This window comes from Diachasmimorpha longicaudata, chromosome 19 (genome assembly GCF_034640455.1).
Source record: "Diachasmimorpha longicaudata isolate KC_UGA_2023 chromosome 19, iyDiaLong2, whole genome shotgun sequence".
Taxonomy (NCBI): domain Eukaryota; kingdom Metazoa; phylum Arthropoda; class Insecta; order Hymenoptera; family Braconidae; genus Diachasmimorpha; species Diachasmimorpha longicaudata.
In genome coordinates this window covers 3,261,191-3,286,683 of record NC_087243.1, presented here as the reverse complement: position 1 = coordinate 3,286,683, position 25,493 = coordinate 3,261,191, and the positions used below count along the sequence as shown (strand labels likewise).

Genomic DNA, 25,493 nt, shown 5'->3' with positions numbered 1-25,493 from the left:
ATTTTGATATCACGATCACAATATTCTTCTCAATAACACATCTAGAGATTTTGATTGTGATCTAAAAATGGTATACGTTGTATCCATTATATTATAACCAGTTTTATCTATATCAGTAGAGAGTGAGTATCTCGATACGATGATTTTTCAAAGATAAGAATCGAAACGTTGACGGTTGGAGTATCAACCGGCTGGATCAAACGTTATCAAGATTGCTGGGGTTGCCGTTGAATATATGAGACATGAGGTCGTTGAAGGTGGTGGAGGATGTTGAGAGTGGTGGTATCAAGTGGGTGGAGAGAGGGAGAGTGAGGAGGGGGAGGATTTGCCAATGGGGGATAAAAGGGGGCGAGGGTGGGACCGTTGTGGAAGGACTGGAAACTGGATGTTACGTTGGACGTGTGCTTCAGAGTGCTGCGTCGAGTAGAATATACTCACGAGGGAAGAAAAAAAAAAAAAGGGAGAAGAGAAGAAGTTGGAGGAGGCTGCATTCCCCGATAATTAGTCTCACCCATAAATTACCATCCATTCTGTGTCTGTGTTGGTCCGCCTAACGCCCTTCAACATTTTTTCGTTAATTTCTCGGGTTAGAACCGTCCTTTATGATCAATTTGTGGTCACTATTGGGATTTTTAGATATTTTTTTTTCACTGTTTAGACGTTTTGACATTAGTTTTGCTTCGTAAAACGAGTATTTCTGGGGAGTGAGAATTTTGGGGTTTATGTGCAGGTTATACACCTGTAATTGAAATTACCATACTGAACATTATCATTTTTAGGGCACGTGTAGCAATAGTCAGAGGGCAGGAAGACTGTCTTTCGTTCCATTTTTCATATCTTAAACTTTCAATGAATTGGAGAATTGCAATTTATCTTCCAACAACCAGAGACATTTTTCAATTTTTTCTCCCGCATAATAAAAACATTTTTAACCCCGTAATTCCTCAAATCACTCAACTAGAACGTGACGAATGTACCAAAAAACCCTGAGGTACCCATATGCTAATCATCCCCAAACGAATTCATTCTCTCACTGCCAATGACACGACTATTGTCACTTGGAGTTTAAAAGAATAATTTCTTTTTAAAAAATCACCACCAATTTGTCAATTCATCTTTCTCAATTCCCCCCTCAATATTTCACCCTTTAGAAATTCATCGCTCAATTCACCACACCAATAATCGATGCCTCCGGACCCTTTGCTCTTTAAAAAAAGAAAAAAATAAATAAAAAAAAAAAGGAAAAATGATATTATAATACACCGATGATTATGAGAACACAGTCAGCAGGATATCCCCCGAAATTCACGTCGACATCTCTGGGTAGGTCCTGGGACCTGTTTTTCAGTTAGTGCCCCTGGGAAGAGAGGGCATTGAGAAAGGGCTATAGTCGCATGAGAGGAGTACAAGGATCCTGCTGCTAAATGAGCTGTAATACGGACTCCTGCTGTTCCTTTTCCACTCACCTCAGCTCTCTTTATCTTTCTCATTTCCTATATGTTTCTCTCGGTTTTATTTGTTACTATCGCGATGCTGGGGGTCATGGGTTCGTGGTAGAATAGTTCTGTGTTAATTTTTAACGAGATTTTCATTTTTTAATTCAATAATTATTACTCATACTCGACAATATCCTTTTTAATTCGAGATTCGCCAAGTATATAACATTTACCTGCTCCATATATTGTTTAAACAATTTTTTTTCTCATCAATCACTTTCCTAATAATTTTTCACGTTTCATCTAAAAATATAATTTCCAAAACAAAAGGGCAATTATTGAGAAATAATTATTGAAATTAGTTGAAAATGTAGGTGGAGGTTGTAATACGTTGAGTGGATGTAAAAGTGGTGGTGGTAAGAACCAAAGCACGAAGGAGGTGGCAACGGATCTCTCCTCCGCGGTTCACCAGTATACCTGGTGCAAAGATGGTGGGAGAAAGATGATTCCCTTTCTCTCAGTAACACTGTGGGGAATAGGATAGCCCGTGTATTTCAAACCCACTCGGGCGCGTCTCAATGCCTCCATGTGTATTACAGTTGGCCCCCCTTTTTTTTTTTTTTTTCTTTTTTCTTTTTTATTATAATCCACAACTCGCCCCTGTGACTATTTCACGGTGGTAACAAATTTGTTGGTGGGGGTAGAGGAAGATTCAAAGATCGCAGTGACGTAGTAGCGATAGGAAGGCTGGTGAGACGCGTTTTTGTGGCAACCGGCGGAAGATATTTTGTGTAAATGACTGGGGAATTGTGATGAGTGAGGGAGAAATTGGCAATTTGGATCGGTAAAGCAATCATCTGTCAATTGAAAATCAATGAAATTTCGTGAAGTAAAAAAATAATTTGGAAAACAATCATTCGCGAAAGGGGAAATTTCACGGCAGTGGGGGAGGTGGAATAAGTGGAGGGGGTGGGAGGGAGGGAGACTGATGGGGTGGGAGGAACTGGAAAAATACGAGACCGGAAGTGACGCCAAGTGTCTGACATTCAAAGTTATTTTCTACTTGATTTGAATTTTAAAGATTGAATTCCAGTTAAGGCCAATGATCATGACTTGTGGACTTTCAGGGGCTCTTTGGATGATTTTAAATTGTCATTCAGTTGCAGGGAGATTTTTTATTGTTGTTTATTGGGGAGTGATGCTCGGTGTAATTATGCCGGCACCGGGATCAGACCAACCAGTCTCTGTTACACCAGTAGACAACGTTGGGATACCCCTTCGTTCATGTGTATAAACTGTGGCTTCTCAGTGTTACTCGAAAACGCGTCCAGGAAACGTGCCCCGATTTTTCGGGCGATTCATTGATAAGTTTGATTTTTATGGATATTAAATAAATTTTTTTTATTTGGGGTGAACTGGCTACTGTGGAATTGTGGAGAATTTTTTCTACTTCAATCAGGGAAAGTGTTTCGATATTTCCCTGTGGGTGGTGTGCATGGAAATGCGCCCCGTCCTGGTGGCTATTTGCCTCCTACTTGTCACTCCCATCACTGGCTCATTCTGGTAAGTGAATACAATAGGTGGTATCATAGGGGGTGGGGGGGGAGGGCTGGTGGGAAAGTTTGAGAGCAATTTTTGAGGAGTGAAAGCACGAGTGATTGAGCAGAGGGAGGAAACTTCTCATAATATTCTAATTATCTTGATAACGAGTGGTTCTAGGAGATAATGTCACTGAACCCTTTTTGTTCCTGATGAAATTTGCAATAAAAAATATTCGGGGACATTTTTTTTTAGAACCCCTCAGTATTGAGATAATTCTCCCTGAAGGAGAATGCAAATATTTTCATTTCTTACTAAGATAAAAATTCGTTTCTACATATTTTCCGAACTAATTCTTTAAAAATAATCGCCATATTGTTTTTGGAATGGATATTTTTTATACAATCGTGATCAGCACTGTAGTATGATTTTCATTCATCAGATTTATTTATTCACATAATTGCGATGGGGGCAGGCTTTTAGATTCCACTTTATTTCCCTTTTCCACTCACTTTGCTCCCGAAAATTTTCCTCATATATGTTTTCAAGTGAAAAGATACCCGGCTAACCTCTTGCACACGTGACAGCCATAAAACTGCGAGATTAAAACAAACAGAACGTCACATCTGTTGCCTGGGTTGCAACAGCATTCCACATTGGAGTTAAACTTTTACCTCACGGAGTGATCCATACGTGGCTTTAGGTGTTATTCACCGTCAGCTAGTTAAGGGCCAGTGTAAACAATCCCGAGATTATGGCGCGAGATGAAATGTATCACTCCTCCTCTGACATTTAACTTTCTTTCAAAATTATTCTATATAGTTTATTCGAAAAAATCATTTCCACATTGAAAATTCAACGCTCAACGAGATATTAATTTATCCATTTTGCCAAATATTTTTCTTCTAACTGAAATAAAAATTCTAATTCCTCTGAATTTTTATTGACTACATTTTTGAGGCTGACTGATAGTCTGTGGTCTTTTCGTGTACAAAAAAATTTGTTTGATTGATTTTTTAAAAATAATAACTTGCTATGAATTTTGAGGGAATAAATGGTATTTGGTGATATGCATGAAGACGTTTGGTGCACTTCAGCGAGATATTACTCTGTGCATTTTGCCAACAGCTAAGTGGGCAACGTATATCTCTATCTCTACATGGTTGCCTGTGTCATAAATAATTTTCATGACCCGAGGTACTGCCGTTTGGTATGTAAATGTTTGTACGAAGATAGAAGAACGAAAATGTTGTACGTGTTATCGGTAACGTCACTGACTTGGGTAAAGCCCGTTTGTGCGTTCAGAAAGCAATTTTTTTCGATTTGAAGTGATAGTATCAGATAATTATCTTCGCTAATCGATTGCAAAAAAAAAGTTAACGTTGTTCCACCTCTAAAAAAATATATCAGTACAGGATAAATTCTTTTCGATCAATTAAATCATTTGGAATTGGTATGACTCCGGTGGGACTCACTCCTCCATCGGTTTTGTAATAATAATTTTCTCCATTTTATTTAATTGCCAGAATGTCTCGTGTTTGGGGAGTCGCAAAATTTTCGTTGCCTCATACCGTGCGATTATTCCTCTCGTCCCTCATGGGAATGATTGCTGTTTGAGTCGAGAATCGTCTGAATTCTGGGATCGTCGGCTGAAACCCATGCGCATTCCCGGCTTTTTTACCCCATTTGAGAGACCTGGACAACACACTCCTAACCGTCTGTCCAATTCTCTGTCCATAAAAGTGGACCAAAGAGAGATGCAACAGGTAAAATCAATGGGGGCTCAACAACGACAGAGATTGTGCAAGAAATTCGGGGTAAAGGAAACGAAAGAAGAAAATCGGTGACAGTGAGTGGGTATGTGAGGGCCACTGGGGTTGGGGACACACGGGGGAGGTGAAGGGGAGGGTTTGAAAAAACAAAAAAAATTTTGTTGAAAAAAGAAAAAATGAAAAAAAAAAAAATAAAGATGGGAAGGGAGACGACGCGAAGACGACGTGGACCAAGAGCATCTCTTGTGTGTCCCCAGGACCTACGGCTTGAAGGAGTTAAAGAAGTGACCGAGGACGGACAATGGTGCTCGCTCTGGCGTCACCGTAAATCTCGTTGAGCGCGTATAATTTGTAAGTCGACAGAGGCTCCTGCATCGACCCCCCTTCGCCTCCTTTATTTATTCATTTTTTAAATTTTTTTTTAATGTCTGGAAAATATTTTCAATTTTTTTTCATTAGAATTGTCCATGAATTCATCGATAACAGTTCCAATTACGAAAAAATCCTACTAATGATTTTCTGTGAAGGATTAGACAGAGTTTAGACCGAATGTCAAGTGATCTCTCATTGATTTAATCGATTGCATATCTAGAGAATTGATTACACTCAATTTTTTCCAACTAAATGAACGTTTTTCCTTTGTCTGGGTAATGGAACCCTATTTATAATAAATATATCCCTCTCCGTGACTTTTATTGGGTCAAAATATACCGTCAAATTGGTGCCTCGTAATGGCAATGACACGGTTAGTCAGTAACGGATGGGGTTGAAGTGAAAAGGTGGTGTGGGTGTCATGGGGTCACACAAAAGTCTATTTAAAATCATGAGTTTATTATTTAATATATTATTACCCAACCCCAACTGTTACTGTTTCCCTCAGGTATTTATTTCCATTACACATTTCTCTTGATTTTTCGTTCCCCAAACATTTTTTTTTTCCATTTATCCCTCGACTGTTATTGCACACGAGGTGTACTAATACGTATGGGGAGGAATTCGTCATGGACACGGTGTTGCCCATGGCCAGCGTGATAATTCAAATTTATGCTCGCTGGCGATACGAGAGGGAGAACACCTGTGACCCCGCGATCCTGGCTCCCTCATTTCTTTCTTCTTTTTTATTCTCAAACTCTTTTTTTCCGCAAAAAAATTGCGATTTTTCGTGACTCATAAGTCCATTGAATAACTATTGACTCAACAATTGTCAATGACTCGCTCAATTTTTCCATTTCTCCCTCGTGAATTATTAATTATTTAAAATTAGTTCCATTACCAATTCCCTCATAATTAATTACATTCATTCCCAGGGTTTCATCATTAATATTTCAATTAAAAAAATATCACGTTCAATTTTTTTATGGAGGGAGAGCGCCAACTGATTGATGCGCTTCTGCAGCTGATTTTACTTGCAGTAAATCCCATGAATTTTCATTAATTATCACGGGATGTTTTTTTTTTTAATGTGTGAAAACGAAAAGTAAATTCGGAAGAGGTCCTCTCGTCACTGTCTATCCAAGCAGACAGCGTGGAGCAGGACTTTTTGGAGCAAAGTGAGTGCATCTAATGAGGCAATAAATAAGTCGGCCGCCCTAACTGGGCACCCGTGAGGGTGCAGGGGGGGCTGGGACTGGGGAAAGGGGTAAAACGGGAGGTAGAGTGGCATCAGTACAGTTTTCTTTTTCCTTTCTCCTCGCATACTCTCAAGATCGTGTATTTATCTTTCTCTGAGTCTTTCTTTGATACGGCTTTCGAAGTTTATTCCCTTTCCTTTTAGGGGTTTTTTCTCTCTTTTGACAGCCCCCCATTTAATTGTTTCCATAGGATTTGATTTTCAAGTACATTCAGAGTGTCCCTGACCTATCCCCTTATCATAATTGATGATAAGTACATCCCTTTGATAGAGACAATAATTTTTTTCTTATTTATCCGGTTTTTATTCCCATTTTACTATTTTTTTACTGTCTTTTTATTATTTTACATTCTTTAAAGTGTTTGGAACTTTGGATATAATTTTAGTTTGACTTTTTGCTGATTTTCTTGTAAAAACAAGAAGAGGGTAGTCATAAATAGACCCTGTAATCTGTGTTCCACCTGTCGCCCTCGAAAATGCGACACTGACATCCCACTAAACCATTCAAAACGTAAATGGAATTCAGGGGAAACCATTTCCCCCGAAAATTTCCAGGAAACAATAATTTTGTATTATTTTGTTAACCACTCCGTAAACACTGAAATTTCAAAAATCATGTGTTAGAGCCAGGGTGCGTGCTGTTTTCAAAATTTTCACCGAGTTTATTTCTTCGCGCTTGTCCGGGTCAGTTTTGAAATACGCCTCTTCAAACGACTCAGCTCTTCCACCAGATCATAAATTAAATACACGCGCTCTTTTCATTAATTTATCATCACAAATATCTTTTTTTTTCCCTCCTAATTCTCGTTATTCTTCTTGGCAGACTAAACACAATACGTGGGCCACATGAATAAACAAATAATTGCTCCACAATAACTCATAATCCAAAAATAATGAGATTCATAATTAAATTAAATTCTCTACAAATATTAATATTGATTTTTAATCTCCTCTGGAAATTTTTATTTGATAAAACAAATGATTTTCAATTGTAATTTTTTTCTCATTGTCCCCGAAGTTCTCCAGTCTCTCCAATTGCCTCCCCCTCGTTTTTTCTTTTTTTTTTTGAAATTCCATTTATACAACTGGCATTGCGCCTGTTGCCATTAACGCGTTGCGCATTCCCATCAGGCTTCGCCACAAGTGCTTGTCTGTATGGGTTATATCCCACCTTAATTAACGTTTCGTAACGAAGGTCGCGGCCATACGATGGCTGGACAGTCTCCCTCTCCCCCATCTCCCCTTTCACCCCCGTCCCACCCCGCGAAGTGGAAAGAGAGTGTCGTTTCGCAATTTTTTTTTCTCTCTCTCTCCCTCAATATTCATTTTTTTTTTCCCCTTTCATTTTATTCAGCCTCTCAAGTTGAACTGCATCGTGCACTCTTTTCCATCATTCGGATCTTTCCACCTTCTTTCGTTTATTGGTGGAGAGGATAGGGGACTTCCAGCCCCATCGTCGTCGGTCGTCTCTTTCGTCTCCGTTATACGGAGTGGGAGAGTACGTGCGTAATGGGCCCACGAGCTTTAATTATCGTAATGGCGATGGCGTGTTCTCGCTGATGTATCCTCTCTCCCTTCGTTCACCCTCAACCCCCCCTGACCGAGCCCTCATGGCCGAGACTCATTCCTCTTCACTCAATGCAACGTCTCGTGCCTTTTCTACACATTCTTGGATCCGTTGTCCGTCTTGATTCATTCCCTCCAACTCTCCTCTTTCATTTTTTTTTTATTTAATTTTGTTTATTTGATTTTTTCAACAATTAGGGATCATTGGGAGTGGATGAATTGCTTCAGGAAAATTCCCTTGATGCTCAGTGCTTTGATATTTATTTATCGTACTCTAACTGATTATTTTAAAGAATTAGTTTGTGGTAAATTTAATTGTGTGCAGTTGATTGAAGGTAAATAATTTATAAATGCTTGACATATGTACTTAAATTATTTATTTTCGTGTTATGAATTTTTTTACTGGCTTGATATTTATTACAGGCGAAGAATGTGCAACTGCTTCAGGATGTTAACAATTTCAATTTTAAGTACCAATTAATTTTCCTACACTTTTCTCTATTTTGTTTATTTTGTAATTAGGATAATTTTAGTTTCGTGCAAAATCATCTGGGGGAAATAGCCCCCGGATGCCGATTATTTTGATTTGATATTTTTCTCTAGGACTGTGGGAAGCCAGGTAGTCATGGATCCACTCCTTGTGTGCAAGAAAACAAAAAGATTGAGGGGAAAACTTGCTGATATCTGCAGGAAAGAGCCCTCATTACTCAAGGAAATTTCCAAGGGGGTTCAGGTGGGCACCAGAGAGTGTCAGTATCAATTCAGAAATCGCAGATGGAATTGCACAACTGTTCGAAGATCATTGCGAAAAGTTTTACTCAGAGGTAGGAATTTTTCGGTCTGCGATTTATTACTCTAACAATTTTTTAAGTTTCCAGAGGAGGTGATTCAGCCGAAGAAATAGTTAATTAATTACTTATAATTATAACCACATGATATATTAATCTATTTAAACCTGTACTTTAATCCAACACGATATTTCAAACTTTATATCCTGATAAATTTAATTGAAAGAAAATAAGTGAAGAACTAACATTATGTTTTCATCAGGTTTTCTAACCGAACCCTCTTTACCCCGATTTATCTTCGCGATTATTTAAATAATACTCGATGCAATTCTGGCAATTTTCATATCGCAAAATACCAATGATCATCGAAGCAGGAAATGATCGAACATTAATTCAAACTGCTTGTAAGAGACGTCGAGCCCGCTGTTGAGTATCGATTCCGGATGATCGAGCTCAACAACTAAATCAGGGGACAGCCAATTCCCTTCATCGATACAATTCTCCCCCTCTTACCTCACCCCCCGGACGATTCATTGGAGTTGAAATAAAAAAAAAAAAAAAGAGAGAGAGAGAGAAGTGAATGAGCTGTCGGATCGAGGTGCCTCTATGGTAGCCCGAACAGATTCGTGGGCCCACTCTATATGTCATCCCATTGGGGTATATTAGTAGCAATATGTTCACTTAATTAAAACCTTTACTCCGGCACATTTATTCCGGTTCTTCATCGTGGGACGAAAGACGATACTCGAATATTGAATGAGTAGTTGATACGGATGAGGATGAAGGGGATTTTTTTTTTGATTCAGTCTTTGTGACACATGGGGATTGTGTGTGTGTGTGTTTGGTGACTCGTACGGGGGTCAGACTCATTCGCGTCATGAGGTCCACTCTTTTGGAGGATACGTGGGTCTATCTGTGGCCATCGATCGTAGCCCCGGGATATTGAGCTGACGGGACAGGTGGAAGGAGGCCATGAAAAACTCATACGAGCGAGAGAAAATTTTAATATTACGGTCTGTTTAAGATTCACATTCGATTAATACAATTGTGGTATTGATATTGGAAATTGGGTGATGGGTGGTAGTCACATGAATTTGCCAATTTTTCATTATTTTTTATCATTTTTTTATCGTTAAATTTGTGAATCAATTGCGACTGATAGTTTCCATTTGCACAATTAATTATTTATAGTTAAATATTTGACGATTAAAAATAATCGTAAATCAGGATAAAAAAAGTGATGACAGGTAAACCAGTGTGACAACAACTATATCTGAAATGAAAATCCCCAGAGGGAGATGGTGGGCCCAGACCTCCCGGCGTTCAACCGAGAAATACATCTTCAGCCTCCTGGGACACAGGGATAGGGGAGAACCGGGGGGTCGAAAATTTTCACCGTGTCGTTTTCCCCCAAAAGCCGTAATTTTGCCTACTGTTCGGTAAGAAACTCACCACCTGGCGTTTTTCAACCTTGAATCCCACTCTTTCGTCGTTACATCTCATTTTCAATTTTTTTTTTCCTCTTCTTCTCTTCCTGATTCCCTCCCCCCAGGTGTCTTTTCACCATTCCAATGGGCCACCATAAAGACGACAATGTGCGATTATGCTTCATTGGTGGCTCGTAAAATCGCCCCGATGACCACCTTTTATTTTAACATTTTTTTCTCTCTCAGTCTTTATTTCGATTTTTTATAGTCCAGGCAGCGTGAGGCACGGGCCATCGTAAATAATTCGGGGCCTCCCCTCTGAAAAATTTCTCTCTCTCTCTCTCTCTCTCGTTTTGAGAAAAACAGCGTGTTGTCTGTTGCGTTATACGACGTGTGCCCGCTGGGTGTTTTGGGTCCATGGGACACGTCGACGATAAATAATATATTTTAATTAAAACGATTTTTTTTAATTGTCCAGTGTTCAATCTACAAAATGGAAAAATTTCAAATATTCGGGGAACGTAAATAAAATATTCAGTTTATATAGTAACAATTTAACACTGATTCTCAACAATTCATTCCTACTACCGATTAAATTATTAAATCAGGTTTAATTGCACTGAAAAAAAAATGGTTTCTGCCAAATATATTGATAATTTACTCGGCAAATAAATTTTTTTTTCCAGTGCATTTAATAATGTTGAGTGAATGGGGAATTTAGGGAAAAAATTCTTTTAACTTGGAATCAGGAGAGAATAAATAGCGTGGAAAGATTGAGATATTCATCACGTCAAAGGTGATGATACTGATGATACACCCCCATGGTTCCCGAGGACACGGTTCACGGTTGGACGTCTTACCTTGAGAAGTATTTTTATTAGCCATTCCCATATGGCCCACCCGTGTGTTGACCAAAGCTGCGAAAAACATGCACGGTATATCTTATTTCCATTTTATTTGAATTTTTCATTAATCCATGTGTATGTGTGTGTGTGTTGCTCATTTGGTTTACGATACAAATTCTTTATAGACTAAGTAGTCCTCAATGGTGGGTCCCTCCACCCCCTTCTTCCCCCCCCTGCGTGTGCTCTCTACCATGAGCTGTTCCTTTATCTCACCCAAAATTCGAAAAAAGAAAATTCCATTTAAATTAAAACTCGTTTCTTCGTGCGTTTCTTTGGTGATTCTGTGCTCTATCTGTCTGTCCCTGTGTGTGTGTGTGTGTGTGTGTATTTTTTTTTTTTTCGTTGGTGGCTTTCACGTTTCATTTCAAAAAGTTTAACACACCCGAGGCAACAGGAGGATAGTATATTTAAGCTACCGGTGACGACGCCTATCTTAATTCCCGATTGACGTTTATTTATCTGGCGACGTTTAATTTTTATGGTCGCGATCCGAACGATAGGGTCAGGTAGCTTCCAACTGTGTGGTCCGCGGTGAGGAAAAAATGGTGGTTTTTTTTTGGGGGGGGGGGGGAAACCAGTGAAGATGGGTAAATCTTTTTCAAATTGGTCTACCACAACTTTCTACTATTTTCGAGGGGGAGAGTGATTAATCAAATCTCGAGGGGAGAGAAAAAACAATTAAAAAAATTTTGCAAGAGTTTATTATTAATATCTTTAACTTTCTTCGTCTTGTCTCCCATAAACCCATCAAAAAAAAAGAATTTCACACCAATAAAACGTCGACAATTTCCCCCATATTCTCTCTAATTTATCCCCTGAAGACGTCATACTCATTTGAAATAGCTATTGCCCCCTAGAATAAACATCTCGTGTATGTAATAACGGTGTGATAAAATATAATGAAAAAATATTTAATAACGATATGAAATTTTTCCTGTTAAATAACAACCAGTGGCATTTGACCACTGGTCCTGGGCTACCGTCGACCAGGGGCCACTCATCGTTTGATGGCTCATTCTCACTGTGGGTTAAAGTGAGCCGTTAGGTTTTGATCGGCTGCTGAGGCGTTTAGAGGCTGAAAGAATACTCCAAGTATTTTCCTCTTTCTCCTACCATACCTCCCATCAACCCTCACCACCTTCTTCTTTCACTGGAAATAAAGTGGACGGTTTACGCGTAATAAAAAAGGATCGACGATGGTGGTCTTTAAAGTGACTCTCGCACACTGGGTCATCGTCATCGTTTTACTTCTACCGTAGTTATCGGTAATAGGGTAAAACCAGTCACCCATCTACGTGAATAAGGTGTATAAGGGAGTGAGGGGAGGAAATTTAGGAATGAGCTAAATGAAATGGCCACTAAATCGGGGCTAATTATTTGGCAGTAAATGTTGGTGGGATGTTGGGGACCTCTGGGTGGAGGCGCGCGCGCTCGTAAAATGGTTATACCCCTTGCTATGGGCCCCCACACACACCGTGAGGCCCTGAATATCTCACTCGAACGATAGTAATCTCCATGGTTCTCCAATAAACTCGACAAACTTATTGAGATGGAACTTTGACGATGGGGAAAGGGGGGGGGGGAGAGGGAGAATGAAATGCTACTGACGATTAATTCTCGCGTTCTTTCAGGGGTAAAAGGGGGTTTACGAATAATTGTTAATTGTGTTCACACCTGTGGGGGGTGAATTCGTTGGAAATAAAAGACTTTGGGGATTTTTTTTATTATCAAATGAACGATTTTCGTGTCTATCAAGAACTTTTGCTTATAAAAAATCATTCTCGTCGTTGATTCCTAATTAGTTGATTGTAAATTGATTTTAAAATGATTTTTCAGTCCTCTGGTATAACCGAGACGGTTGAGAAATTTTTTTATATTGTTTGAAAGAATTACGAGACAAATAACAAGTGGAAAATTTTTTCGTTGTCGAGTTGGGAGGACACAAACCGGGAAAGCTCACGTACACGTTGTGGTAATGAGACAGTAGATCCGGGTGAACGAGTTAACGTACGTGTGTTAAGTATTTGCACACTTGAAAAAAAAAAAAACCCGGCGGTAACTAATGCGGGTGAGTCTGTCATCGTCGGATGGAGTGATGTCGTGATGTTTAAAAAGTCTAATAATTTATCCTGATGATACAATATTCCGTAACTATTATTTATATCAATTTAAACAACGTACGAAATTCTCAGAACAATTTTCAATAATTATTCTATTCACTGATAAAACAATTAAATATTCGTTTAACAATATCGACGTCGTCTCCACTTCGCGAATTATTGCGCAAAATATTGTCGCCCCAGGTCGCGTTCTCCTGGACAGTTGTTTAAAAATCACCCCAGCAGCGAACGGTGTCAGGTCGACCTGTTCTTTCATCACCAACGTCCCATGATTTATTTATGGCCTGTACGTAGTTGCCCCTCGTGGCAAAACGAAAATCAACAAGCCCCACGGAGTTGTGTCCAGTAGTCGCCTCCGAGGTCCTCAGTCACACCGCGGGTGATCCCTTTTCCATCACTCTTATTCTCAGGGCTTCGTTCATGACGGGGGGAGAGGGGGGGGGGGGTTTACCTTTTGGTCCTTCAGCTAATGTCAAAAAGGAGTGACAATGCCATTGCCATGAACACCGATTATCGGGGTGCGTGTCCACGCTCAGCAGGAGTATCCCCTAGAGAAACTTAACAACTGATTTTTCATTCTCTTTCATTTTTAAAAACCATTTTAACGATTGTGAGGGTGATTTTGGGTCAGTGAGATGTTAGAAGCGAAACGATCTCTCAAATCGAAGGTTATTGACAATAATTTTTTGACTTTTCTCCCTCCGCGTTGAGAAAAATTTCCTTTTTAAATTACAATGAAATTCAGTTAAATTTATTTAAATAAATTACATGGAATTATTCAATAGCTCAATGAAGACATCAGGATAGCAGAGTGTCAGTGACAAGTTTGATTTTAGTATTTTTTTTTTTAATCATCAAAGTTGACGTTTTCGCTACCGTTCGGATGATAACAAACGGTCCAACTTCACGGAGAGAAGTAAAACTGTCGTCCTGTCGTCTTGAATACTTTATACAAAAGGGGATTGACAACAGCAAACAGTTTAGTGTCCTGCACGTTTATTGTGCATCGGAATACTAACCGTACTTTAAAACTTGTGCTCGTTTTATTTGGGGTATTTTACGTTTTATTTTTCCTCTCTGTGGTGGAGGAGAGCTGCCGCAGCGCATCAGGACAGATCTGTTACTTCTGGGGGCTGGGTAAGACTTGTTGTGGCTACTCACTGACATTTGAATGCGCGTATACGAGGAGGTATGGCAGGCGAATCGAAGGGCAAAAACGAAGCTTAAAAAAAAATTCAGGGGACAACAAAATAGTCGGGTAAAGTTGGTACAAAAAAAAATATTTATAAATTACTCAAAATCGCTTTCTCACTGGGGACTGGAGGGCTCTATTTAATTTTTAAAATTTAGGGAAGACGAAACAGGATATTATTGTTAAATAATCACAGCCCCTTCGGTTATCATTTCACCCCATCTGAAGCCCCAGAAAGTTCTTCAAATCATAAATAAAAAATAATTCTCCTGTTTATAAAATATTTCTCATCCACTGGAGTAAGAAGAATTGAAGGCGACACTTGTCTTGCTCTTCACCAGGATATCCCCAGTATAATCGAAAACACACTGAGCATAATGATCACTTCGACAAAGCAAAGGTGTCAAAGGAAAAGAGGAATGAGAGGGAGACAGACGTTCAGGGAGTGAACGCGGGGGTTTTTGAGGGCACATCGTGAAAGGGCTGGGGGAGGTGGAATGAGGTGTACCCTCTCCACATTTCCCCCTGCTCTCCGCAATTGGTCATTCGGCGATTTTTGTCGGGCATTCATGCGTCCACCGGTAGATATTTATTGGAAAGCCAACAGCAATGCCAAAGCAAGTTGGGTTCACGGTACCACGGTGAGGCATATAATCCTCCATGTTATCTCTCTCCCTCTCTCACTTTCGTCTCATTTGGCTCACCATTTCTCTCTCTTACTCTCTCTCTCTCTCAACCGATTCTCATTGAATATTCCCTGGAGTTATTTACGGGTAGCCGTCGAGATTTATACGCCGCGTCTCTTTGCGATCGCCCTGCGTCTTCTCTCTTGGCAAAATCCTCTCACCCCGTTCCCTTGGTGACTCTTTCTCTCTTCGTGTTCCACCTCTGGTGGACACGGCCTTCCTCATCTCCCTTAAACCGACTCGCGAGTCTTTTACCCTCGTTATTCTCACGCGGGGAGTATTTTCTTGTTCGTGGAATCTTCGCGAGAGAAACAGAGTAGCCGGGGGAATGCCGACAGTCCGAGGAGACGATGAGTTCGTATGGTTTTCAATGATTTTTAGATTTTTCGGTGACTTGGGAGGGTGTTAGGAGGGTGGGCCTCAAGGGTAATCACTATCAAATAAAATATCAATCTCCAGAAAAAAAAATACTCTTCTATTATTATTATTATAATATTATTATTGAATTTTTATATCGATGCTATTGCCCGACTCTACGAACATTCTGGAAACTCTCTCGATAAATATAACTACTACAACATAACAGGGTATTGTCGATAATAGTCGTTGTATTGCAAAATCTTCCCAGTCATCAAGATAATTAATGCCAATCATCAATAATCATTAATAATCCTATGCAATAGCATCACTGACCTCCGTAATATGTTACGAAAGAGCGCATTAGTGAGTTGGTGACAGTGATTCAAGCAATAAGACATCAGTATTGGTGGATAAAAAGAATATCGGCAGTCGTTTGAAACAGCCCATTGCCGATTAATTCACCATCGGGATTTGTCAATCAATCCGGTGGATTGGGTAAACAGATGGGGGGGGGGGGAGGAGAGGGGAATGATTCACCTGTTTATGGGTGATGTGCGGGTGTCACCGAGACTCGAGATAAATGTTCCATCGACTTATGCACAGTGAGACCGAATCGATTGTGTAGAATTTAAAGAGACAAATGTCAATGATTGAAAAAATACGATTGAAATAGACGATTTAGTCCATCTTCTAACGTACCTTCGGAATCACAATGATGGGATTGGAAAATATCGGCTGATTGTGATAAATCCTTGGTTGAATAACAAATTACCCGTTAGTGGTGACCAAGTGCAATCACTATACTATAACCTAAACACAAATACATTAACAGGATAGGAATCTAACGTGGCGTATATATTTTGCAAATACATTGCGCGCCTTGAGTTGTTAAGGCCCATAACCTACAATGGGACCCGACTCTGATGCATTGCCCACAATTATCCAACTTGCTTACATAATACGTCTGAATCAATTAATCACACTGCTAAGTGATTTATGGACAAATTATCTTTACCAACTAGCTACTGTTTAACATTTGATGCTTTATTTGTTGAATGAGGAGTGGTTTATTCGTGTAAAAATTGCGAGTTATGAGATCTCCTTAAGGCTATCTATACTTTGTATATAAAAGGTTATATATTTATTATGAACGTAAATAATCCCGTACATTTATTATTAATGGGGATGATATTACGAGTCTGAATAAAATGACTTTTCAGATTTTTCCGATCGCGAGGAATAATTAATTTGTTGCTGAGGTTATTATTGTAAAAGCTCGGGCTTATGGGGTCTCCTTTAACACAGTCTATACTCTCAACATTAAAAATCATCTATTTATCATAAACAAAGGGGCTCGCATACATTTATTATCACTCCGATTGATGATTTCGCGTTTTAACGAAATTTCCGTATCGCAGGTGTTAATTTCCTTTTTTTTATTGATTGAATATAACAATTACTGTCATAATTACAGTGACGTATTAATGACATTAATTACACATGAATAACTACAAAAATATTTAATCATCTGATGAATTCCCACTGGATTTATGAAAGTCATTCATGTTGAATGTCGTCGGGTCTTCAGTTTCTCAGTTTTTTTTCCTTTTTTCTCTCAAAAATAACTCACCAGAATTTTCTCAGTCCCTTCAATAGCATAACTCACATATTTGTACGGTCATTTGTTACCGTTTGGTGAATGTCTGAAAATTGCTTTCTTCAATCAATTAAAACTCAGAATGAAAATAAAAAAAAAATGATAATAATAATGGAATTGCACCGTCAGGGGGAGGAGGGGATGAAACGCGGAGCGCTGAGAAGGAAACGAAGAGATTAAGAAAGGAGAGAGGGTGAATGGGCGATGGGGGAGGGGGTGGTAAGGGGGTAAAGATGGCGAGTTAAAGAGCGCGTAAGTTTAGCTGTGGCGGATAATGCCACGGAATGCTGATAATTGGCCGAGCACATCGTGGCGAAGGTTTTCTTGTATATACCTCATGGGGGTATATAAAAGAGAATGAAAAAAAAAAAAAAAAAAACGAAAATGAGAGACGGGGGAATACATACTATGGCCAGCGCACCTGGCAAGGACCCCGCACCAGCATGTAGCCTGAGCAAGATCATCGGCCCAGGCCGATCCCTCGTGTCTAATTGATCCAAAGTGATTTATATCACCCAGCTATAACCCGGGACTCACTTCACTGGGAGATAAAAACGAGGGAGAGGAGTGGAAATTTTTCAAGTGCATTCTACCAGTCAAATGGCTAATGTAGGGGGGTGGAAGGGGGGGAGGTAGACATTTTCCTGAAGGATTGAACGAAGGACGTTGAATGAACTTGAAATTAATAGTGGTATTTGTTGGAGTACAAATTGAATATTTTTACTCAAGTCATTTCACTCGAGATTATTATTAAAATCTTGTTAATTAAATTCATAATTATTTGTTTGATTACAATGATAAATTTCCAAACTGAATAAACCGTCGTTCGTCCAGTCTATTTTTTTTTTCATCGATCTCTCGTATCCTATCAATCGATATTAATACCCCATCATCGCGGGGAGTAATAATGATTGATTACACCGAGCCACACGTGCAAAAACAAATTTATGCAGAGATATCGGATGGCTCGGTGACGAGTCTTATCGATACAGAACCAATCCAGCAAAAGAAATCCCGAGGAGAATAAAAAAATAAATGCAAAATGAATAAAATGGGTAAATGATCAAGGGAGGGACCACACGATGCTTCCGTCATGTTTAAAGAAGTCAGATAGGGGGAGGGAGGAGGGGGGGGGAGGGGGTCCGGTAAAGTCTCACTGTTGAAGCCCAGAGGGAAAGAGAGAGCTGGTGAGCGGTGCCAGTGAGAGGCCTCCACTTCGGGGCCCTTCGCTTCGAACTCGATATCAGATCGCTCGTATAAAACTATCGTATCGTTTAAATACGCACTGAAAGGTGAGGCGATGCATCAGGAGATACGCGGGCGGTGGCAGCCCACGGTCCGTCGGTTCGTCGGCCGTCGATCCGCGCCAAAGATATCCACCGGACGCTTGGAATCCCATGGGAACCCATGGAAAACGCAGGCTTAACGCGTTTCGTATAAACCCAATACACACTAAACCAATCTTCTTCATTTTAACCCTTTACTCGCTCTTATCTCGAAAGATTTTTGTTGTTGTGGAAATTTTTTTAACGAGAGATACAAACTTGACACTATTCCCTGATTGTTTAACATGGGGTATCAGGGGTTTTCATCGGGTTTCAGGTATTTTTATGAACTGGAGGAATTCCCCAAGATTTTTTTAATGTGAGAGATAAATTTCCGGAATTACCGTGTTTTGATTATTTTTTATTTTTATCCCTAAATCATAAACATTGTTTGTTTATTTGTGATTAATACTATCACGTGCTTCTTCTTTTATCTTACTCTTGTCAACTTTTAATGTCCACGTGACACACTCATCTGCCAAAAAAAAAGCGCTCGTTACGCATTAAAAGGTGAAACAAGCTAAGGGAGTCGTGGTTAAAGGTAATTGCACATGGAATTGGCATAAAATCCAGCGATTCCTTGATCGCGGCGTGTGATAGTCCCAGCCAATACCCCAGGAATACATAACCCGGTACAGAGATATTCCGATTCGAAAATGAAACGAGATAAAAATGATGAAAAAAAAAAAATAAATAAATAATAAGACAGTACGAGGAAAATTTCCGACTGCATACTGATGGATTTCACTCCCAAGTGCGTACCAAACGCACACTTATACACACTTTATACCCGTAATTGGAGTGGCATTCCGGGTTATGAGTTAATTCCGTTGATCGAAATGTAGATATAGTACTTGATACCCCACCTCTTTGGTTTGAGGTGCGTTTGAGACCGACAATGTCTCCTCTCTTTTGCCGTTTTAACGAGGCGCGTAGTGACACGCGCCGATGTTTTTTTTTTTTTATCTCAAAAGGGTGGGGTTTATCTCAATGCTATCAGAATTTTCAATATTTTCATGCGAAATCCATTGGGAAGAGAAATTGTAGGGAATTAAATGCCAATCAATTCGAAGTTATTTCCAATTTTCCTCCCCCCCCCCTCAGCCCCTCGTGCTTCTGATTTAATCGAATTTTTTTTATTTTGAATTTCAATTGAATGAAAAATGTAGATTTGCAAAGCCCGGATGCAAAGGAGTGGCCGAGACCCTTTTAAGAAAAACGAATAATTCGAAAATAAAAATGAAGACACCAGATGAAGCGGTACATAGCAGTGTAATCTGGCGTAGGGTATATATATATATTTTTTTAAAGGGTTTAGGAACTGGGCATTGTTCCGCTAATGATGGAGTGGAAACGTGACAGGTGAAACCCAATATACGACACGCCGAAGGCCCCTTGGAGACCACGCACGTCTCTCCCATCGTCCAACAGCACTGTGGGATTCTGAATTCTTCCCAAGGCCTTGAATGACTCTGATATACTCCCCCTCGTGTAAAAAGAAATCTAAAATACCTATTAACTGGCCAAAGAAATTTATTAATTCCCCTAATTACTGTGGTACCTTTGAAAAACGATGAAACCTTTTTTTTCACTCAAGTCTGACTATTTTTAATGACTCACGGGGTTGAAATATTATAAATCGAAGACGCGGTATTAGAAACGAATATTTCAGTCGATAGACGAATAAAAATTCTGGTCAATTAGTCAACTAATTAATGATTTTATCGGCGATGCAATACCGAGTAATTTTTTCACTGAAATTTCCTCCCAAAAATTGGCGGATTATTTTTAATCCTCTGCCAGACTGAAATATCATAAATAGAATAGTTATCGGCTGGATAAATTGGCATTCGTAAATAACCCTGAATTATTACTGGGTATTCTGCATGAGATTAATATTTTATCTTTATTCAACTGAAGGTTTTAGAATACATAACTGTACTTCTGTATCAATCCCTCTCCCCGCACACATCAACATTAATCTCGTACCATTAAACGAAACAACCTGGCACGCATGAACTACTATTTTCTGACTCTCGATATCCAGGAGAGATAGCAATAAATTGCTGGGGGTTTTTCGAAATGGGTGGGTGCAGTAGGACGTTGATAGGGCCTTCTGGGACTTGCTGCCATTGCGATAAAAATACAGAGAAGGAAAATCCCTTTAAAAATCCAAAATCGACTGGAGAAAATATTGATGTTATCGTGAAGACTATTTCTGTATCAATCAAAATTATATAGAGATTAAAATCAGATGTAGTGATTATCACATGTAATTATACCATTGAGATACTGTTAATTACTAAAAAATTATTTCTATCCAGATAATAAATTTTTAAATGAGTTGAGTTACAATTTCAGAGACATTGGGGACCACTCGAGGTTCCATTCTTCGTTTGTCTTCGGTTTTGCTTTTTCTTTTCTCTCAGGAATTGACGTCTGGTCATTTACGACAAACTAGGGAAAACGTCAAGACGTAATTAGTGTTATCTGCAAACGGCCTAGATCGGGCACGTGTCCCGGTAAACCTGAAGAGCGTGGACGTAAGCTACCGTGAAGATTAGACGATAAAGATTTTCCTGGTAACAGTAGATTAGAAAAATTGGAGTAGATGCAATCTACATTTTTCTTGCAGGTGTATCGAAGATTCTGCGATCCAATGGACACTGGAAGAACCGTATTTTCAAGTTTTTTTTTTTTGTCCTCGAAAGCTGGACATTGTCATGAGGGATAAATTAAGGGTAATGACGGTTAATTAATATTTCATTGGACATTTATTACAGATACTCGTGAAACTGGCTTTCTGAATGCCATCACAGCAGCTGGTGTCACCTACGCAGTCACCAGGGCATGTACCATGGGCGATCTTGTTGAGTGTTCATGTGAAAAGATGAACTCGAGGGGTGAGCATATGTTCACATAGAAAATTGTTTTTATTTTCAGGAAAACATTACTCATTACTCATAATATTATAATGACACAGTTGCAGTGAGTGAAAATGCGTAAAATGTTCCTGAAGATGAAAACTCTTTTCATAATTAATAATTTGTTTATTGGAGATGTATCGCATTGATTTCCCCAGGTCATAAACTTGGTAAACACTCACGGAAATCCCGCATCAAGGATTTACCCACTGATGGGGAGTGGGAGTGGGGGGGATGTGGGGACAACGTCAACTTTGGGTTCAGGAAGTCGAGGGATTTCATGGACGCCCCTTACAGGAAGCGAAGTGACATAAAAACACTCGTTAAATTACATAACAATGATGCTGGAAGATTGGTGAGGGAATTTATTGATAAATATTTTAAATAAACCTTGGAATGAATAAATTTTCTCCCCAGGCTGTTAGAAATTTCATGAGAACCGAGTGCAAGTGTCATGGACTCTCAGGTTCATGCACAGTGCGAACTTGTTGGCGAAAAATGCCATCATTTCGTGAAATTGGCAATCGCCTGAAGGACTCGTTCGATGGTGCTGCCAAGGTCATTCCCTCCAACGATGGCCACAATTTCATCCCTGAGGGATCGACAATCAAACCACCTGGTAGGTTTGATTTGATTTACAGTGAGGATTCCCCGGATTTCTGCAGGGCCAACAGAAAGACAGGGTCACTTGGGACACAGGGGCGTCAGTGTAATGCCACAAGTCCCGGGGTCGAGGGTTGTGAACTTTTGTGCTGTGGGAGAGGGTACGATACTAAAATTGTTAAGGAGAAAGTCAATTGCCAGTGTAGGTTCAAGTGGTGCTGTGAGGTCACTTGTAACACATGTAATGTCAAGAGGACAGTTAACACTTGTCGTTGAATGTTTATTTTTTAGGTGGAAAATTTGCATGCAGTAAAATTTATTAATTTTCAGATGTTTCTACGTTTAATACCATTTGAAAGTTTTATGAACCACTTTTTAACAGTTTATTTTACAGAAATTCCAGTGAAATTATTTTTAAATCAATTAACATATGTCTCATTGAGGTGCGTAAAGTTGAAAATTGCCTGGTGCAAATTTTTTATCAGCGAAAAAATACATTCAACGGATTTTTTGACAGGATTTATTCTCTGGCAAGAGACGCCATTACTTTGTGATTTAAGCCTACGTCATTAATTGAATAATCATTAATTAAATACTCGCAGTGATTAGAAATATCGTTTGACGTTAGAAAAAAAGCTTTTAAGTTAATCAATCGTGAATTTCGATGGATGAATGCTTGTCTACTTTAATTATAGAAAATGTTTATTAATTGCCATGCGCCCGGGGAAGTAATTCGATTAAATATTCAAACTATTAATTCGAATTGTTGCTGTCAGGGGGTTGAAAAAGCTTTCCACGTATCTCCCAATTAGATATCCAGAGATTATAGAGGAAAATAATCTCGAAACAATGAAAAATTGTGTATGCAGGGTGTATGTAAAAATTATTTAATATTAATTAATCAATTGTGAAGCTTGCTGTTGAAAAAAGAAAGAAAATTATCTTAAGTTTTAATTTTTTAATTTGAAAAATACTCTTCCCTCTTCTTTCATGTAAATAAGACTGAAGATCTTTGTACGTTTCGTAAAAACTAAAATAGTTTTTAGGATGAAAAAAAAATATTGAATAAAAAAACATTAACGTTCAACCGTAAATGTCAGATTTCCCAACCAATTTTAGAATCACGAGTGGAATAAACCACAGAATCCTTTTGACACCTCTTTCAAATCTCTCGAATCTTTCCACGCTATCCCTAATCTCATTATTACCTCTATGACAAACCACAATTTCAGATATGGAAACGTATAAATTCATTCGAACGTGGGATTTCACAAGTTCTGCCTTAAAAAAAATCGTACGTTAATAAAATTAAAATGAATGAAATTCCTACGGTTTTATGGGTTTTACCAGTGATACATCTGCTTAATAGGCATCATCTAATTGACCCTAACGAAGAAAACCTTTTTAAATTGTTTAATAATGTTGTCAACAAGTCATTGGCGAAATATTTCGGGGGAGAACTTTTTATTTTATTCATTTATGTCTTTATGGGGGAGGCTATCTGATAAAATTCGCATTCTTTTCATCTCAAATTGTATTTTTGAATGGAAAGTATTGGAACAATATTATTTTTCAAAAGGAAGTTTCCTTTTATTTAAATGGTCGATAAGAATAAGTTTAGAAATAATCTTCTGTCTGGAAATTCGTGAAAGCTGTTATCCTCCACAAATACCCGTAAACAACCAAATAAACAACAAGGGGATGATGATTGAACCTTTAAACACGGAATAGAAGGGCGGTGGGGTATGAGAGAGGCTGGGACGTTTGAGGTAAGCGGTTATAAAGAACTCCTGTCTACATATCCTATAAAATAGCTTTACGACAAGCCATGGAATTTCGCGTGACCATAAAGCCCACAAGGAGTGCGCGTATCGAGTTGTAAGGGCCCTCGATGCATGCTCGCACAGAATATACACTTCTGTGGCCTTCCTCCCTTTTATTTTTTTCGTTTGTCTACGTATACGCCATAAACATGAAAAACCGGGGGAGAAAAGAGGAACGCGGAAGATCGGAAAAAATAAAAAGGGCCTCGATAGGGCCCAACAACCAATTGCACAGGACTCTAACCATTTCCGGGGGAAATTGACAACTCGTAAAGTCGGTAATGGGGTTTTTGTTTTTTCTTATTGTTGTAGTTGATGTTGGAAATGTTGTCACGACAGGTATTTAATTTTTTATTATCAAAAACATCGCATTCTCTATGCGAATAACAACAATCATTAATTAATTATTCATGGAAACAGCTGAGGCTGTAAAGACCCGGTGTCTGTCTTCCAAATTCTCCGAAAATCTTACCAAATTGACAATTAATCTTCATCCCTAAGAATTACAAAATAAAATTCCCTTCCCTCCAAGCCCCCATTAATTACCTAGACTTTATTAATAATCCTGATGAGTTAAAATAACCCTTTCCAATTAAATGACGGCCCTGATGACACAAAAACCCCCCATAAAAAAATCCTGACGATGATTGGAGATCCCAGGGTCTCGAAAAAAAAACAATCCCCCAAAAAAAAAATGGAGAAAGTGGTTTCTGGACTAATAGAGCAGTCTCCACACCCGTTCGCCCCCTGCCCCTCCCCCTGGGGTGAGCTGGGGGCGAGCGAGAGGTGGATCTTCGAAGGTGGCGAGGAGCCACCACACAGTGAGATAATAAAAACAACAAAAAACCTTGGAGAAAAAAAAAAAAGACATGGAAAGGGGGCAGATTGTTGGAGAGTGGAAGGTGGGAGATATAGTGGCTCGCAGTGCCTCAATTAACCCCACCGACACGCGGGGGCCATGGGGGCGTGCGATTAGTCCATACCCAGGGAGATTGGTCTGTTCAACGTTTGAACTGCGGGTGGTCTACTGGAGAACATCCACGGGGCCTTACAACGCTGTAATTTTGTGCCTGACTACAGCCAATCGGGGTAAATGTGGATTTTTTTTTTATTTATTTATCAACCGCAATTCGAGGGATATTTTTTTAACACCTCAGACATTATTTTTTCTCACCTCCAGCGAGAACCAATGATTTATCAAAGGTTTAACTACTCAAAATTTTCAAAAAATCCCTTTCTTGAAGACCTTTTGATAATTCTTGGAAATCATTCCCTCAAAATTAAATTTTACTCCAAAATAACTCAACTACAGAAATTGTTGTCTCCTTTTTTCGTGCAACATTTTTTTTTTCACGAGCTAAAGGAGAAAATAAAATTGTTCATCGTAGGAGTTGGGTTAATTTGGAGAAACAATGAATTATGACTTTTGTACTGGTGAAATAAAAAGGTGTGATCAGGGGCAGGAGGGGGTCACGACCGCCCTGAAACTCTCCCACGACTGGAACAATCAGTCTGTTCTGAGAACGATTAAATGCGGAACAATGAAGCAGGAAAAATGGAAAAAAAAAATTTGTTAAGTTACATAGTACTGACAAGAGTTGTTGGTGTGCACTCGGGGCGTGCCCGTGGACAAATGAAATAACCACAAATGCGAGCGTGATTAATTGTGTGAGGGGGGAGGGGGCTTTTTGACACTGTCGTCGTGGTCTCGTGTACAATGTTCTTATGTTTTTATGAACT

At 39.2% G+C, this 25,493-nt stretch overlaps 1 protein-coding gene across 5 annotated transcripts; it reads left to right on the top strand.

The window, feature by feature from the left end:
• Positions 1-2,443: 2,443 nt before the first annotated feature.
• On the top strand, positions 2,444-24,102 carry LOC135171182 (protein Wnt-6-like). 5 transcript variants are annotated; one of them, XM_064137558.1, is made up of 6 exons: positions 2,444-2,999; positions 8,367-8,409; positions 8,547-8,767; positions 21,187-21,306; positions 21,486-21,682; positions 21,745-24,102. In XM_064137558.1, the coding sequence occupies exons 3-6, from the start codon at positions 8,569-8,571 to the stop codon at positions 22,204-22,206; spliced, it is 978 nt and encodes a 325-aa protein (XP_063993628.1). In that variant the 5' UTR covers positions 2,444-2,999; positions 8,367-8,409; positions 8,547-8,568; the 3' UTR covers positions 22,207-24,102. The 5 variants fall into 5 exon arrangements, with proteins under 5 accessions (XP_063993628.1, XP_063993625.1, XP_063993627.1 ...); XM_064137559.1 differs by lacking the exon at positions 2,444-2,999 and adding an exon at positions 3,085-8,278; XM_064137555.1 differs by lacking the exon at positions 8,367-8,409.
• The last annotated feature ends 1,391 nt before the right edge of the window (positions 24,103-25,493 follow it).